The sequence below is a fragment of the Meleagris gallopavo genome, chromosome 3, assembly GCF_905368555.1.
Source record: "Meleagris gallopavo chromosome 3, MGAL_WU_HG_1.1, whole genome shotgun sequence".
Classification (NCBI taxonomy): Eukaryota; Metazoa; Chordata; class Aves; order Galliformes; family Phasianidae; genus Meleagris; species Meleagris gallopavo.
The window spans coordinates 55,751,273-55,768,155 of record NC_139406.1 but is presented as its reverse complement, the minus strand read 5'-3'; the positions used below and the strand labels follow the sequence as shown (position 1 = coordinate 55,768,155).

Genomic DNA, 16,883 nt, shown 5'->3' with positions numbered 1-16,883 from the left:
TCAAACTCTATGTCTGAGAGTGTTGTTCAAACACTCCCAGAACTCCATCAGCTGTCATCGGTGCCCACTGCCCTGGGCAGCCTGCTCCATGCCCACCGCCCTCTGGTGCAGACCCTTTCCCTAACCCCCAGCTGCCCCTCCCCTGACACAGCTCCATGCCGTTCCCGTGGGCCCTGTCGCTGTCACACAGAGCAGCTGCCTCTGTGAGGAGCTGCAGGCACCATCAGGCCTCCCCTCAGCTCCTCTGCTCTGTGCTGAACGAACCCAGAGAGCTCAGCTGCGCTGCAGAGACCTTGCCTTCCAGACCCTTCATTCTGCAAATCTCATTTTAAAAGCCTCAAGTGTTGTTCTGATTGCCTTGTGAATCCTTTGCACTTTGGTTTATAAAATGGACAGAATCATATCTCCAGAAGGACCCGAATAGACTGGTTCAATGGGCCAACGTTAACTGCATGAATTTCAATAGGGCCAAGTGTCGGGTCCTGCATTCTGGTCACAACAACCCTACAGGCTTGGGGAAAAGTGGCTGGAAAGCTGCCTGGTGGAAAGGGATCTTGATGTACTGACGGATGGTCGGCTGCATATGAGCCAGCAGTGTGCCCAGGCGGCCGTGCGCAAACTGAGCTGAGTTGGCCCTCGGCGGCCGCCGTCGCCGTCAGCTGAGCGGCGTCACGTGGCGGCGGGCGCTTTGCGGAGCGGCGCTCCCCGGCGTTTGTCCAGCTGTCAGCGCTGCTGCCGGCCTGCCGGGGGTAAGTGGGCGCTGCCCGGGCCGTGCCGCTCACCGGGGTGTGTATGCGTGTGCGTGGCTCCCAGGTGAGGGTTGCCGGGACACGGATTCTTTTGCGGGGCTGTGAGCGCCCCGGTCAGCTCGGGGGGCGGCAGCCCCTTCTTGTTCTGCCCCACGGCCTCCCAGCCCGCCCCATTTCGCTTGAGGCAGCCCCGTCCTTTTGGCGGCACGAGGAGCGGCTCTGGCTGGGCCTTGTGGTGCTGAGGTCGCTGAGGGGGCACAGGGAACGTTGCCGTCTTTATGGGTGTCTGATCACAGAGGTAGTTTCAGAGGGAAATCAGTTTCGTTGCTTTTTTTATTTCGCTCTTGTTAGCGTCTTGTTTTCTTCACTCAGTGATGTAAAGGTGCTGTGCCTGTTAAAGGTGAAGCAGGAGGTGCCAGTTTGCTCTTGATAACTTCTATAACGGGAAATGAAAAGACCCACAAACAGGATGGGTGGGAGGCCTGGTCCGGTTTGGGCTGTAACAGATTCCTGCTCCAGCCGGGCCCTGAGCCTCTGCAAGCACACTTCTTGTTTTGGCATCACAGTCAGCTGGAGATTAAATCATAAGGGAAGGAGAAAGCAGAAGTGGTGAAGGTCACTATCTTAGCCTATGTAAGGTGGTTCTTACTTTATATAGGGTTTGTTTTTTCTGCTAGTGTAGTTTATGTGCTTGTATGCTTTTTTTTTTTATTTAACTAGTCTAATAATTGCAAGCAGCTGAACCTAATCGGTCATAAAATACAGTGGGGAGCTGGTGTGTATGGGCATGGGATTGTCAGCCTTATCATCAGTCCTGAATTGTAAGCGGCTTGTGTTGTATGTAGGGCTACTTGAGCTGTGTAGAAAAGATGGTTTCATTTGGTTGTTTGATTTTGGTTGTTTAACAAGGTGGGAAGTAATTTAATAATGATTGTATCCTAACAGCCTTGGTTGTGGCTAGAGTTCAGTGTATGGCATGTAAACCCTTGTTTGATTCAGGGAAGGCGTCATGGTAAGTGCTTTGGTTTCTTAGAAAGTACTGAATATGATTTTAGGAAATTGGGCACTTGAAAACAGATGTTGTTTTGTTGCTTGAAAGCATTGGGCAGATACTCAGCTCACTAATATTTTAACAAAAGGTCTCAAATGTAACTTTTATTTCTAGGTGCATTCTAAATATCAGTTAAGATGGATATCCGAGGTGCCGTAGATGCTGCTGTCCCAACAAATATCATTGCTGCCAAAGCTGCAGAAGTTCGGGCAAACAAAGTAAACTGGCAATCCTACCTCCAGTAAGTAAAGTTTTTTCACAAATCATTGACTGATTTATTACTTATATGGTAGACTTCTTGGGATTTTGGGGTTTGCTGAAACATTACAACGCAGTCTGTCATAGTGCCATTAGAAAAGTTGGAAAACAAGTGGAACAATTGGAAAAAAATCCAGTAAAACAAGCAAGTAAATCAAGGAATGGTTGGAAGCAAATACTTCATTATGAGGAGAGCTGTTTGAAAGTAATAGCAATGGAAATAAGTAACAGCAGTGGAAACTGGCAGAAACAAAAAGGACAAAGGAACAAGGGAGTGGAAACGGATTTGTGTGTGAGGTAGAGGATGAGGTAAAGAAATGGAATTTTGCTTGTTCTCTCATCTTTGTAACCTGAAGGAAAATGCATAATTCTTGTATCCCTGCATTATTATTGACTGATATTCTTGACTGTGAGGAATATTAGTGAAGTGTGACGCGGTATCATCTCTTGAGTGTCCAGGTATGGTAGCAAATTACTTCAGTGTTAGCTACTTTGTAACTCAAGTGGCAGAAATCTTGATGATTCCGGAGTTACAGACCATGCTGCTAGTGCTTTCTGATTATCACTTCATCACTTCAGAGAAAGGCAGGTGTTTTCCCATGTAAAACTGTACATCTGCAAGCTGAGAAATGCTTGTGCAGTAGAAACTGATGAATGACATCTGACTTGAGTGCTGTGCTGGGTAGCCCAGTCTTACTTATTCTGTTTGTAGTGGTTGTGTTGTTTTTCTTCTTCATACGTCTGTATGGTAAACTGGGTTAAGGAACTGATCTATATTGGAAACTTCCTTTTTCTGAGTTATTTTTCAGGTGGATTTGTTCCTGGTTTAGCTCATGGTGTAATATTACAGTGACTGTGCAGGCAAAAAAGCAAGTTTGGTGTTGTAACTTGAGAGTGGCAGTTACCGAGCACTTGCTAACAAATCAAATGGCTTTTGCTGTTACTGTTTATCTGACAGAAAATGTTCTCTGAGAAAGCCTGGCAACTGATTTGTTCTGTGGGCTAATTTGCAGTTACTCAGGATAACAGTGAGAGTACAGTTGTTTGCTGTTGATCCGTTGACTGTGGGATAGCATTTTTCATGGAGTCTCTGGTGGCTCATGTTATTGACATGATAAGATTGAGCTGTTACTTTTGTCATATAGGAGATGGTTCTGTGTTGTATGAAGTTGCATTTTTGAATACATATAGTATTAATTGCTTGGCTGTGTTTAATGTGGTCTACCATTTATAATTTGCCTTCGTTCTTGGGATCCTCTTTTCTGTGATTATGTATAAAGATTGGGTGGTTTTGTTTATTTATCGGCAATTTCCTGTGTAACTTCTTTTGACCAGTAGGTAGAGCTGATGGTTCTTTTTCAGATCCTAAATGTAGAATTTGATTTTGTTTTGCTATGGACTCTACAAAAGAAGAACGTGCTAATTATTTTGTTTCTGATGTACTGGGAGGGTAATGTACCGCATCTGGCTGTCTGGCTAGTGGTTGTATTGTGAGACTGCTCAGTGCTTGATGTCCTCTATAAGTCAATGAGGTTGTGTCTTGTTTATTATTGCTCTTAGATATAAATATAATCTTTGTGCTTTATATTTACTGATAACAGCCTGGCTGGCTGACTAAGGTAGGTCCAGGGAATTAGCATGAGTGACGCTAGAGGGACTAAAGAGCATTGTGAGGATAACTAGTTCTTTGGCTGAGGAGTTTCCTTCTCATTAGTTATTGGAAATGTTATATAAAGTTTTGGAACTTCTAAAGAGGAAACAATTATTTCTGGTTTTGAACACGTCCCTTCTACTTCAGCCAGGTTAGGGCATGACAGCGTCTTTGAGGCTGGCTGATGCTTTAAGGGATATTTTTTGAGAGGTCAGATGTTGCAGCTGTATTGGCTGGTATTTCTAGAATGAAGCTCACTTTGACTGGAATCTGCTGGCTTCTGATGACCTGCTAGAAGCAGGTCAGAGTAGTTTGTTCTGTCCTGTGGAGTAGGAGGAAGCTGGTGTGCTGGTGGTTTTCAAGGACTCTTTTCTTTGTTTGCTTCTGAGCTGCTGTTCTGATGGTCTGTACAGTTAGTGGTTTAAGTGTCCATGTAAATGTATGTTTTTCTTAAGTTAACACATCAACTTAAGCGTGACCTGATTTGTGTTCCATGAGATGTGGACACCATTTATGTAGCTGGAAGTAAAGAACCTCACAAGAAATGTATTTTTGTTTGTTTTTGTTTTCAAAATCTTCAAATCTGGCAGCATCAGTTACATAAAGATGATTTAAAGGCAGCACCACTCACAATAGCAATGGAGTCAGGGTCATGAATGAAGGGATTCTGAAGTTCTTTCCTGCAGTGCAGAAAGTTCCTCAGTGCAGAAGTAATATGAGTTGCTAACAGCTAGGCTGCACTAGCCTGATTTCTTTTTTGGAATCAGTTCAAGCTAAAGATTAACCAGCATATTGTTCATTTCATCTGAAGGTTATAACTGTAAACTAGATGTCAAACTAAACTAATGTAGCTGCTGATTTTTGATGTTTTCTGTGTATACTGTTATCACACACGTGATATGTACAGTCATCATACCTAAATATTATATTTATGTTTGCTGCTGCTGAATTTTCCAAAATTAGGCTGAGGAATTTTTTTTTTTTAATTTTATTTCTGAAACTCAGAAAACCAAGCTGGAAGTAAACACAGATCAGGCATCTTTGGGAGAAAAAATAAACAAGAAACAATTGAAGATGAATTGTTTTGGAAACTAAGTGTGGTTGAGGGCAGTTAGTTCTGTGCCTTTTGATTTTTGAAACTCTGAGGAGGGTAGAAATGTTGATGCTGTAGTCTGATTGAAAATACGGTACGCCACTGTTGTGCCCTGTGTGGTTGTTTTCAGCATTTGCCTCAGGGTAATACTGTCTTTATAGGGTACCTTGTCTTGAAGGAAATGCAGTTTTGCTTGTTAAAGGTAGTAAATGATTTCTTGGAGAAGTGAACTCTTCGGAAATTGCATCTTGCTGCACTGTAGGTTTTCTATGTCGCTATATTATTGTCCAGCAATTGAAGTGAATGCCCTTTTGGTGCGTGTGAAGTAATGTAGATAACCAGATGAGATCGTTCCTTGACTTTGTGGTAGGTAGTTAAGAAAATGAGCCACGCATTTGTAGCGGATGGACAGGAATCCAGCATCATTCAAAGAAAAAAAGGAAGAAAAGCTGCTGGAGAGAATCTGTAATAATTAGGGGGAAGGAAAAAAAAAAAAGGGAATCATAAGTTTGTGAATCATGTTGACCGAGAGCTTTTAAAAGCAGTGGTCTCGCAAATATTGCTTCTCCCTCTTACGTATCGCCATATCTACTTCCCCCCAACCTTGCAGTCTAACGTGAGATGAAAGCAAAAATTTGAAAGCTTTCTTCCTTGAAGTTTGGCAGACCTTTTCTAACAACCTGCCTGTAAACAACAACACTTCTCAGGGTAAGGCTTTTTCAATCATTAAAGCAAAAAATGAAGAATTCACCTTGAGTTATCTCTGAAGTGCTTCCTAAGTGGCAATATTCTTATAAAGAGATTGTTAATCTGGTTACTTTATATTATTATTATCTAGGTGTCCCTAGATTGGCCAGCAATCGTTAGTGGCTGCTAGTTTGTGGTTATGGCCAATATTTATGGTAAAGGGTTGGTCCTTTTTCAACTGCTCCAACTATTTTTAATAGGAGAGAAAAGAAATAACTTAATCTAAAAGGCAGAACACTCATCACTGTAATTATTTTTTTTCCTCTATAATTACTTTAATTTTAGTAGAAACTACTGTGAGTCTTCTATCTAGTAAGTCTTAATTGCCTTTGCTCAGTGTAAATTAGAATATTCCTTAAAAAAGCAACAAGAAATGCAAGAATAGCAGGTGATGTACTGAGTTGCTTATGTTATTTGCTTGAAAATTAAGTAGGTAGAAGTTGTTTTTGTAATGAGGCTATCATCATTAAAGGAAAAATAAAATTGAGAACATGGTGTAGGTCTTATTTATGTTTCTGTAGCGTATAAATTCAGATGAAACAAAAAAAAAAAGTGAAAATTTTCTGTGAGTTTACCAAGATTTTAATGGAACATTTAGTTGAGGAGCATCTGGAAACCAACCTGGAATATGGAAAAGATGAATTAAAAGAATCTGTGCTGTGTGGCTTTGAAAAGTGGAAGAGGCAGCTGAGTCAGTGGAAATGTGAAGAGATGAATCTTGGAAATACTGGAACAAAGCAACGTCTAATACTTAACATACCCTCTGATTTTTATGCAGATGATGGTAACGTGTACAGTTTTCTTCTTTCCTGAATCAGTTCTGTTATTAACTAGTCAAGCTAGTCACCTACTAGTCAATTTAAAAAATAAATAAGTAATAATAAAAAAACTCCAAGACTGTTTGATTTAAAATCAAACTTCTTACCTGAGGAGTACCAGTACGTACAGTTCTGTTTGGTGTGATGGTAAGTCTTGCATTGTAGCAAACAACAAAAGGCACGATACTGTGCTAGCTCTACAGCTGAGTCAACAGTTTACTGCGATAGTATTCAAGGGGTTAGTGCCATCATCAGTGTTAACTTATTTGTCATTATTTGTTTTGATTAAAGAAAAGATCAGACAGATCAGCTAGCCTACGGTAGCCCCACGGCAGTTGTCTATTTCAAGCCCTCTTACTATGTGTTTGGATGAGCTTGAACCCAGATAAACCTTTAAATAGCTGTGAGAAGCTGAAATGTCTTGATTCCTACTGTATTTTTAAATTTTTATAAATTAACTTCTCTCTACTTAAAGTTCTCTTCAATGCTTATGGCAAACTTAAAATAACAATTAACTTCATTTTTCAGCACTTATTTCAGCTTGGGTTACTGTTATTCATATTTTGTATTATAATTTTGGCTTATTGTGTATTTCAGTTCTTTTAACTATTTTCAGTGACCATTGCATTCCTCCTCTGAAAACTTGATTTAGAGAATGCTGTTGAACAGAGACAAATGTGCAGGGAAAGATTTTGAGAGACTGTTCATTGTATGCGATCCTAGTTGCAGAAAGGACCTCTTTATTTTCTGCTGTAGAATGTAGGATTGGTAAAGCAGTACTATTGAGATACCAAGTTGGAAGAAGGATGTTTTGAAATAATCTGCTTATGTGATACTAATGGTTCTGTGTTTTGCTTTTCAGAGGGCAGATGATCTCAGGTGAAGACTGCGAATTTATTCAAAGATTCGAACAGAAAAGAAATCCAGAAGAGAAACAGGAGCTGTTGCAAACCGAAGGCAATCAAGTAACTTCCCTTTCTTTTAATAATACCTTTTTAGGGGAGGTGGATGGAAGGAAACTTTATGACGGTTGGACTTAATGATCTTGCAGGTCGTTTCCGACCTTGTGATTCTGTGATTTTTAAGCAAAGTTGACAGTACAGTTAAGATGTTATGGAAGAAGTATAAAACCTGTATAAAAATTTTTTTTCTAGATGTACACTTAGCATTCATTCAATCACCTGGTATATTATTATTAAATAGGCAGGCAGAAGAGAGGGTGAAAACTGGGAGATGTGCTGAAGACATACAGCTTTCTGGCTTTTTTTTTTCTACCTTAATTTTAGAGTATTCTGTGTGTTTTTTTTTTCTCAAGTTGTAGTGTTTGACAACTATGTAATAGGTAATAATTTGCATAGTGACAGAAACATATATAGTGAATGTCATATGCCACACTAATTACAGTGCAGCAGTTCAGAGTTCTGTGTTCCGTGTGACAGAAAATTTTCTTGTAATGTAATGTCAAATGGTATCTCTATTGCAATTAAGATGTTGGGATGCTCAGTGCCTATGTAAGACTTTATGGGATTTCATTAATTCACAATTTTACGTTATCAAAAGGAATGATGATGATATTACTAATATTAATGTCTCTTATTTTCTAGTGTGCTAAAACATTTATAAACTTGATGACTCATATCTCCAAGGAACAGACTGTTCAGTACATTTTGACTATGGTTGATGATATGCTACAAGTAGGTCAATAACCTGTCTTATTTTTAAGTCTTTAAATGAAAGAATGCTTACTGAAGTCTCCTTCAAGCTTATATAGATCTCATATTCTATGAAACTTGCAGGTTCTGTCTTCAGAAAGAAGTTAAATGTCAAAGCTAAAGTTGCATGGGTGATTTAGTCTTGCATATATGTGTTCATATTTTAAAAATAAATATGCCTATATGTTTATCTGTCAATTCTCAATCCTATTTGTTACAAAACTTGGATACTCAGGAACAATTTGTGACCTCAGTCATTTCCCAGTGTGTAGATAGAATATGACAATGAACATGAAGTTGTTGAAGCTTTTCCCATGAAGGTATCATTTTGGCCAGCCTTTGCAAGAAGACGTAGTTCTTGCAGCTTTGGATTTCAACATATGTTATATACTAGGACAGTATGCCTGAAATTTTGCATAGTTAAAACTGGAGACTTATTTTTTTTGTCTGAGAACATGTTGAAGTTCTTGTGCTTTCCTTCTTTCAATCCTGTCTCCTTCATAGCTGTTGTAAAACTAACTTATTTTTGATAATTTTAGCTGGACTTCACGTAGCATAAGTGTGAATGTTAAGTGATTTATTTGAGTAAACTCATTTTTTCATTAAACTGATCATCATGGAGCTGAGGCTGTTCATTAAGACACTATTCCTGAGACCTTGGGATTTTTCATTCCGTGGTTTGAACAGCAGACAGTAAGATATTTTTGTGTGGCTGTTGATACGCGCTTGATAGAATACTAAGCACTTGAATAACATGTCGTTGTAAGAGTTATGAGTATCAGATAACCAGTGATACCTAGTCCTACCGCAGTAAGTGAGGAAGATGGAAACATGCAGCCCAGTGCAGTAACTTTGCTACGTTCAAGGAAGAGTTGGCTGCAACTCTTGGTAAGATGCCAGTATTTGGATCATGCATACATTCAGGTCATGTTGTGCTGTATGCATGGCACTTCAGTAAGAGGGCTTGCCTAGCTAATTTTTCATCTGTAATGTTGTTACTAGGGTGCTGTATCCATGAAGGAAAAACCTTCAATTAGTGGGGTTTGATAAATTTCTTGGGGTAGTGGAGACTGACATGCTGTACTCATGCAAGTTGCCTTATTATAGTGTTTTGAGCAGGTTTATCTTCCTTGATAGAGACTTTTATACTTGTTTGTAGTAGCTTGACTTCAAAGAGGAAGCATCTCTTTAGAATAACAGCATCTTATCCACAAGATAGAAAGCTTGTGGAAATGCTGAAGAAGAACAGAAATCAAATATTGCATTTTCTGAAAGAATGTTTAAAACAACTAGAAAATATAGCTCCCCTTTCTCCTTTAGATTTTCATGTCTTCTCTGATCTTCTTTAAAGTCATAGGTGCTTTGCACAGCTGTTATTAGACAAAATGCTAGAAGCAGCTGTGCACAATGTCCTGTTTCAGGTGATATCTTGTGGTTTAGCCTAGAAGCTCTCCAGAATAGACTTGTAGTGTTTGTTGTCTTCTTGGTGCTCAGGTTGCCTAATGTGATAACTGAAGCAGCTTTTGTATGGAAGTAAAAACAGTTGGAAAACTTTGTATAAACTTTATTGAAGAGGAGTAGTGTTCCTCTATGAAAATGGCATTGTTTAACTAGTCTTTCACTCTCTTATTCTGGTATATTTTTTTTTTTTACTGATTCAAGTATTGGAGCACTGAGAAACAGGTAGGGTTTCCAAGTTCAATTCTATACTCCCTAAATTTTGAACTTTGTTAGTGCTGAAATAGACTGTATCTGCAAGTAACTATTGAACTGAAAATTTTCCATGGGCTATTACAGTCCAGGATCTGCTCTGGTAATGTATATTGGCTTGTTAATATAATGAAGAGCAAAAATATTTGTCTTATATTGAATGTTTTTGCAGGTCTCTCTCTCTTTTTTTTTTTTTTTTTTTTTTCTGACTCTCTTAATTTCTACAGGAAAATCATCAGCGTGTTTGTATCTTCTTTGATTATGCTAAACGTGGTAAAAACACTGCATGGTCCTACTTTCTGCCAATGTTGAATCGACAGGATCTTTTCACTGTTCATATGGTAAGCTTTCAATAAATCTTGTAGCTGGTACAGTAAAATGCTGTTTCTGATTTTCTTTTGGAGATTTTGGTGTCTGAAACTTAATTGGCTGCTTAGACTGCAGAGTTTCCTCTTGCAATCTAATTATGTCATTCTTAGTATAAGCTGCACTTGACTGCTTTTTGGAAGGAAAAGCTGTATTGTTTGTTGATGTTGTCTTTTTCTGGGGGACTAGAGCAGGTTTTCAGTACTCAGAAAAGAAAGGGCTTTAGAGTTAGGAACAGTATGACAACCTTTGTGACAACTGTCAGTTAATGGTTGCTGTGCTGTATGAATGTTAGAATTTAAGTTCTAATCCAGTGGTGGGAATATCTTTATCTCACTGCAAGTTATAATGATGTGCTTGAAGTCTGCTTACAATGGTTTGTAAACGTACTGGTGAAGAAACAGTGGTTTTGCTGTTGTGGTGGGTTTACCCTGGCTGGCAGGAAGACCCCTATGCAATTACTTGTCCACTCTTACCCAGTGAGATGGGGAGGTATCAGAGGGGTGAAAGTGAGAAAAATGGTAATTTGCCATTTTGCATACTGAACGGCAGTTCAGTAGATGAAGGGGAGAGGTAGGAGGGGAGACAAAACAACAATGAAAGAACACAAAACTATGAATTTTGGATACAAGGGTCTCAGAAGCATGGTGAACTGGAGGTCTAGTATCTCATGTTTCAGAACAGAAGGGTTTTTCATGTTACTTGACTGTGTTCAGAAGTGGATTTGACATGTTTCAGGACAGAGATCGTTGTGCTCTCATTTGTACTCCCTCCAGCAAGGAGCAGTGGTGTTGTATATATCTGTATACAGTACAGTGAAAAGGTGCATGAAATGGTCTTTTCACTGCATCATGGAGCTGCATTCAGATAAACTGACCCTTGCCTCAGTAACTTCTTATTTAGACTGCTTCTTAATATATAAATATTCCATGATCACTGTGATCTTTGAAATAGGCTCAAATATTTCTGCAGTGTAGAGTTAGTTTGAAATTATTTGGAAAGGCTAATATAGGAGTGCAGTCTTCTGGTTTGTTGCATGTGTTCTTGCACCACAGATTTCATGAAAACACTGAGCTTGGCAACATTTTTGCCTCAAGTTCATTATTAATTTTCATGTTTCCTTTTGGTCTTCTTTTTCTGGGCTGGAAGTTTCTTCCATCTTGAAAATGACTTGCTTCAGCTTAAGGGGAAAAAAAGCCAGCTTGAATAGCTTGCAGCCATTAAGTAATTATGGCATGTGCCAGTGCAGAAATAAGAACACTCATGTATGTTTTAGACCATTGTGTCATAGGGCTGATGGATTTCTGACTGTAGTAGTATCCTACAACATTAGCCTGTTGATGAACCCATTTTTTGTAGCTTTTTGTGAGTTTTATCAGCTACAGCTATCTGATAACATTCTGAAAATATACACTTACTATGAAGCAGATACAAAATAAAGTTACTTGGAATAGAGATCCTCTTACATAGGAAACAGATTTCTTTAGGGGGTTATCTTTTGTTTAAACTTGATTTCCAGTTGTCCTCTAACACTAAATCCGGAAACTGTTGTCTGGAAATATTTTTTATTGTATTCTCTTTCAGGCAGCAAGAATTATTGCCAAACTGGCTGCTTGGGGGAGAGAACTTATGGAAGGCAGTGACTTGAATTACTATTTTAACTGGATTAAAACTCAGCTCAGTTCACAGGTAAAAACCTACTTCTGCTTAAATGTTAGAATGACTTTGGAAACACCAGTTCTTGAAACCTCAACTTAAGATTTTGAATTAAAAATAAACTTTCATGGTTTTTATTGGTTAATGTTCATTCTCTTCTGGACACTAAGAAGAAAGCATGAGATTTTTCTGTTTGTCTGTTTATGTTGTTTTGCTTCTCATAGCTTGTTACTAGGATGAATAATCCCATGGCAGGAGAAAGTGAACATGGAAACCTTTTTCCAGTTTACTATACTGAGTATTTTTAAATTAAAAAAAAAAAATTTTCCACTTGAAGCTAAATAAATTTTGACTTGTTTGGACAGTATTTGTATGGCCTTAGCTTAATATGAACTGCTTACCGCTGGCTTGTCCTTCAGATATGAATTTTTCTCTTTTGAATTCATTTTTGGAGATTTACCTGGTTCTTCACTGTATCAAAGCCTAGCGATTTGTCATTCTCTAAGGTAGTTTTGTAACAGAAGTGGAGTACAGAGAATAGAAAAACATAAATATATTTTTAAGTGTATTTTTCAAATTGTAGGTTTATTAAGAGTTCTATTTTTTTTTTTTTTTATCTAGAAGAAAAAATCTTCCAGGTAAAGTTGAAATTTTGCTAGAAAGATTCAAGGAAACAGTGTTTAAACCCTAGAATGAAGATGGAACAGTATTCTGTAAATCTATACTTAAACTAAAAAAACAAGTCATGATGGGGTGTTTGTAAAATAACTGCATTATACTATTGTAATATATAGAACGGAAAAATTATCTAATGGTCTTAGCTTTTTATAACTAGAGGGATGGGAGAATCAAAACAGTGTTGGGACCAACCCTTTTGTAAGGATGAAGGATAGCTCTTATTTTCAACTTCTGTATTTTTTTTTGCTAGAAGCTACGTGGTACAGGGGGTTCTGTGGAAGCAGGAGCAGTCTCCACAAGTGATGTGAGTATTTCTTAAAGATTTGTTAATTTGGTATTTTAGGCGAACGATATCCGCTCCTCAGATTAAGGTGCAGAAGTTCTGGAGTCAACAACGGAAAATGGAATTGGAACTGTATTACAGAGTGCCAGGTGATGGCGCCAAGGAATAAAATTATTTTGGAAAACATTGTTTTCACAGAAAATACTGGCACTGGAAGTGTATATTTTACAAGTTGGATTGGGTTGTTAAAAACAGCGGATGTATCTAACCTCACTTAGAACTTGAAGAAGAGATGGGCAATTAATTTCACATTTGCACAACGTTGTTTAGCAATGAACTGTCTCACTAGAAGAAGACAAAGTATGAAGCTTATGACTCTTATAATGTGCAGAACTTGAAAAGGCATATCGGATATTATAGCAAACATTGTCCCTCAAATCTCTGTAGCATGAAATTACAAAGAGTGCTTTTGAAGCTATAATGCTGTTCATATTTGAATAGCCTGAATTCAGGAGAGAGTAGATTATCATTTTCTCATCAGTATTCATTTATACTGAATTGCACGTAGCTATAATGAGTGTTGGGCTTAGAGATAAACTTTGGCAATATAGCAAATGCAAAAGATTGTAACACTTGATTTTTGACTTAGTTGTGACACAGTTTGTTGTGGCTCTTGAATGTGAAGTAGAATTCAATGTGGTATTTTTATTTTTTTTTTCCCTTCTTGCAGCCTGAAAGTCTTCATTGTCTTTCAGAAGACTTAAATATGAACCTGGAATTTGTTTCTTTTAGAAAAATACTTACAGCTTTGAAGTGTTAGCCTCCTATAGAGAAAAGCCTTTTCAATTACCACCTGGCCAGAATTTTAAAATAGTAAAGATGAAAGACTGCTATATATCACCATGGGTGGGGGGGAAATTACAGCCTGAGCATGGAAGTTGAAGTATGTCAGTGTTTGTGTGTAGCTCCATGTTCCATACTGCTAGGCTGTGTTAGTTTCTGTCATGTGACTGTATGACACTAATAGCTCTATTGCATGCCATACCATTCACTATAGAAATGTAAGCTATTCCCTTGGCTAGGAATCTATATTGGTTGTGCTCTGGCACTGAATAGATGTACCACTGTGAGGTCTCAAAGCAGCAGAACTCTAGGTTAATTAAGTTGGACAAATTTGCTGTTGACTTCATTACAGTGTTTCTATTTCAGATATAGCTTGTGCAAGATTTTCAAGCAGGTTCAAGTTTATTTCTAAGTAAATTAGGGATGCTATTGTAACATTTCAGATAGGGAATGCTGTCTGGGATTTATTGTGAAATTTCAATTACAACAGTGTTGGAAGAGAATGCTTTTATGATAATCACCTTAAAAAGTTTGGTAATACATAGGTTGCTAATGCAAACAAATTAATAGATTATTTCAGGGGGACAGAGTATTTGTGTGTTTATAGTTGCTTTATTTACATGAGCGAATGCCTACTGATCCAGTGAAATAAATGTTTTTTTTTTTAAATCTAGATATCCAGACTCATTTTTTATACAAAGATTTTGATAGGGATGAACTCATTCTGTGATGCTCATCAGATGTCAAGTTCTCTTTATTGTTTCTTTTCTTTTCATGTGGGGTTGCCTAATTTTTTTTTCTCCAGTAAACATTGGAAAGGTTTGACCTTCTGTTGTTTAACAGATCCACCATGAGGCTTTGAAGACACTTAGTAAAGAAGGGAGTTTATAGGAAAAAATACTTTATTTGTAGCATGTCTGAGTATTAGATAATACCAGAAACTGAGAACAGAGATAATAAAATGCCAATTCTGTACGTTGGGAGCTGCCTTTACGTTGACCAAAACCCATTTCTGAACTTCAGTTGATCTTATATTAATGCACAAAAAATGCATGCTTTTAATGATGAAAATCTGTTTAAACATTTGGTCTGTGATACTTTGTGTAGGAACCTTGTTGAAAGTAGAGTTCAGTGTTGCATCTCTCAACCTTTTCCTGATGGGAGAGTGTTAGTCTTGTTCTTCTTTCCTTAGCGCAGTATAATATGCTAAGATTTTAACGAATAGAGAAAAAATTAAAATGTAAGGCTGAAGTTTGATGATGATTTTGCATGCTCATCTTCCTGATGGTATTTTTCTGTATCAATATACATCACATTATGATGAACGTGGTTAGGAACTGAATGTGGGAAGAAACCAATCTGGATTCCCTTGACTACAAAGACCTCCAGCAGACAACCAGACTTGATTAAAAAGTTTGTTGTGTTTTCCACAGTTTACTCAATAGTGTAGCAATTGAGTCTGCGGGTCAAATGTCTTTGGCACTATAGTCAAACACAACATTGCCTACATACGTGCTAAAAGAACGCATGTTCAGATAGGCTATTACAATCTCTTTCTGTAATGATAAAATGGTATTGCTTGCATAACGCTTTTTTCCTGCTCAAAAGTCTTTTCTGTTTGTATTTTGCTTCTCAACTTTTGTTTTCATTTTATTTTATTTTTAAATAGAAGCTTGTAAAATATTGTAAGAGTGAGTCGTCTTAACTTTGAAATGTTGCTGAGGAAAAGTGCATTGATGTATGCTAGCAGAGCCTACTTTGGAAAACTAAGCTTTAACACTTAGCCTCTCCTGTAAGAAGTGATGTGCTCTTCTTTTCCCTTAGAGTTCCCAGTACGTACAGTGTGTTGCTGGATGCCTGCAGCTGATGCTTAGAGTTAACGAATATCGCTTTGCCTGGGTAGAAGCAGATGGGGTAAACTGGTAAGCATATTTTTCACTTAATATGGATATACTTGACCTTATGATAGTATATTCTCCAATGACCTGTTTTGGAATGGAACTCTCATACAAAAGACAGCTCCTCTGCTTGAGTACAAAATTTATTTGAAAATGAACATTCATTTTTCTGTTTGACAGTAATGAAACTTGCAGATATAGGTACCAGTGTGAGTCCTTGATGCTATTTTACTTTTCATGAAGAACTGTTCAGATCAGTATCTAAAGCAGATTATAGCTGTTTGTCTTCAACTTTAGTTCTTTGTTTTTTACTTGATAGAACAAGGACTGAAGAAGTGAATTTCTGCTCATTTTTGCTGTTCATTTTGGAGTCATTTGATCTCAAAATATTAATGAAAGGAGAAAATAATTAACATGGCCTCAGCTAGACCCTTTAATACAAATTCTCTTCGTAAATATCTGCGTGAGGCTAAGATGTCACTCATCTTTTAAAGCTGTCTACACAACTTTTATACCATGTGTATGTCTGTTGGAGATAGTGGCTGTACAATTTATGTTTTAAGAAAAAATAACTTTGTACTCTGAATTAGAGAATATTCAAAGTAGCAGGTGAAATGAGGAATATTTCAAGGGTTCTGCACCTGAGATGGAATAATGTCAGACACAGGCATGGGCTAGGAAGCAAGTGGCTGGAGAGCAGCTCAGCACAGAAGGTCCTGGAGGTGCTGGCTGACAGCAGCTCAGCATGAACTAGCAGTGTTCCCAGGCAGATAGGAGGGCAAACTGCATTTTGGGATTCAGTAAAGCTCAACGAGCTGGTCAAAAGAGGTGATTTTCCCATTGTGTTTAGTGCTGGTACATCCTCACCTTAAATATTGTTTGTAGTTCTTTGTTCCACAGTATAGTCAGAATGTTAATGTTCGTGAAAGCATCCAGAGGAAGGCACCAAAGCTGGTAACAGGGCTGGAGGGTGTATTCTGTGAGAGGAGAGGCTGAGGAAATTGTGTTGTTCAGGCTGTAGAGGAGGAGGCTAAGAGGTGACCTCACTGCTCTCTGCAGTTTTCAGAGGAGGGGAAGCAGAGGGAGGTGCCAGGCTCTGCTCCTGGGAACCAGTGTCAGCATGGGAATGGCACAAAGCTGCATCAGGGGGAATCAGACTGGGCATTAAGAAATGTTTCTGTGCTATGAGGGTGGTAAAACATGGGAACAGTCTTCCTAGAGGGTGCTTGATGCCCCATGTCTGTCAGAGTTCCAGAGGCATTTGGACAATGCCCTTAATGATGTGCTTTAACTTTTGATTAACCTTCAAAGTCAGACAGCTGAACTAGATGGCTTTGTAGCTACTTTGCAACTGAGCTATTCTAAAATGA

General features: G+C 38.3%; 1 protein-coding gene across 4 annotated transcripts in view; it reads left to right on the top strand.

Moving 5' to 3' along the window:
* The first annotated feature begins 613 nt into the window (after positions 1-613).
* Positions 614-16,883, top strand: part of ATP6V1H (ATPase H+ transporting V1 subunit H) — a 37,159-nt gene continuing 20,889 nt past the window's right edge. Inside the window, exons 1-8 of one of the 4 annotated variants that reach the window (XM_010708924.4) lie at positions 614-749; positions 1,915-2,041; positions 7,230-7,332; positions 7,972-8,061; positions 10,017-10,130; positions 11,740-11,844; positions 12,740-12,793; positions 15,440-15,537. In XM_010708924.4, coding sequence (XP_010707226.1) covers positions 1,938-2,041; positions 7,230-7,332; positions 7,972-8,061; positions 10,017-10,130; positions 11,740-11,844; positions 12,740-12,793; positions 15,440-15,537 — 668 coding nt within the window. In that variant the 5' untranslated portion in view covers positions 614-749; positions 1,915-1,937. Of the gene's footprint in view, positions 814-1,026; positions 1,048-1,277; positions 1,383-1,914; positions 2,042-7,229; positions 7,333-7,971; positions 8,062-10,016; positions 10,131-11,739; positions 11,845-12,739; positions 12,794-15,439; positions 15,538-16,883 lie in introns of those variants that run through there. The other 3 variants (XM_010708925.4, XM_019614025.3, XM_085221090.1) reach the window with 3 other exon arrangements.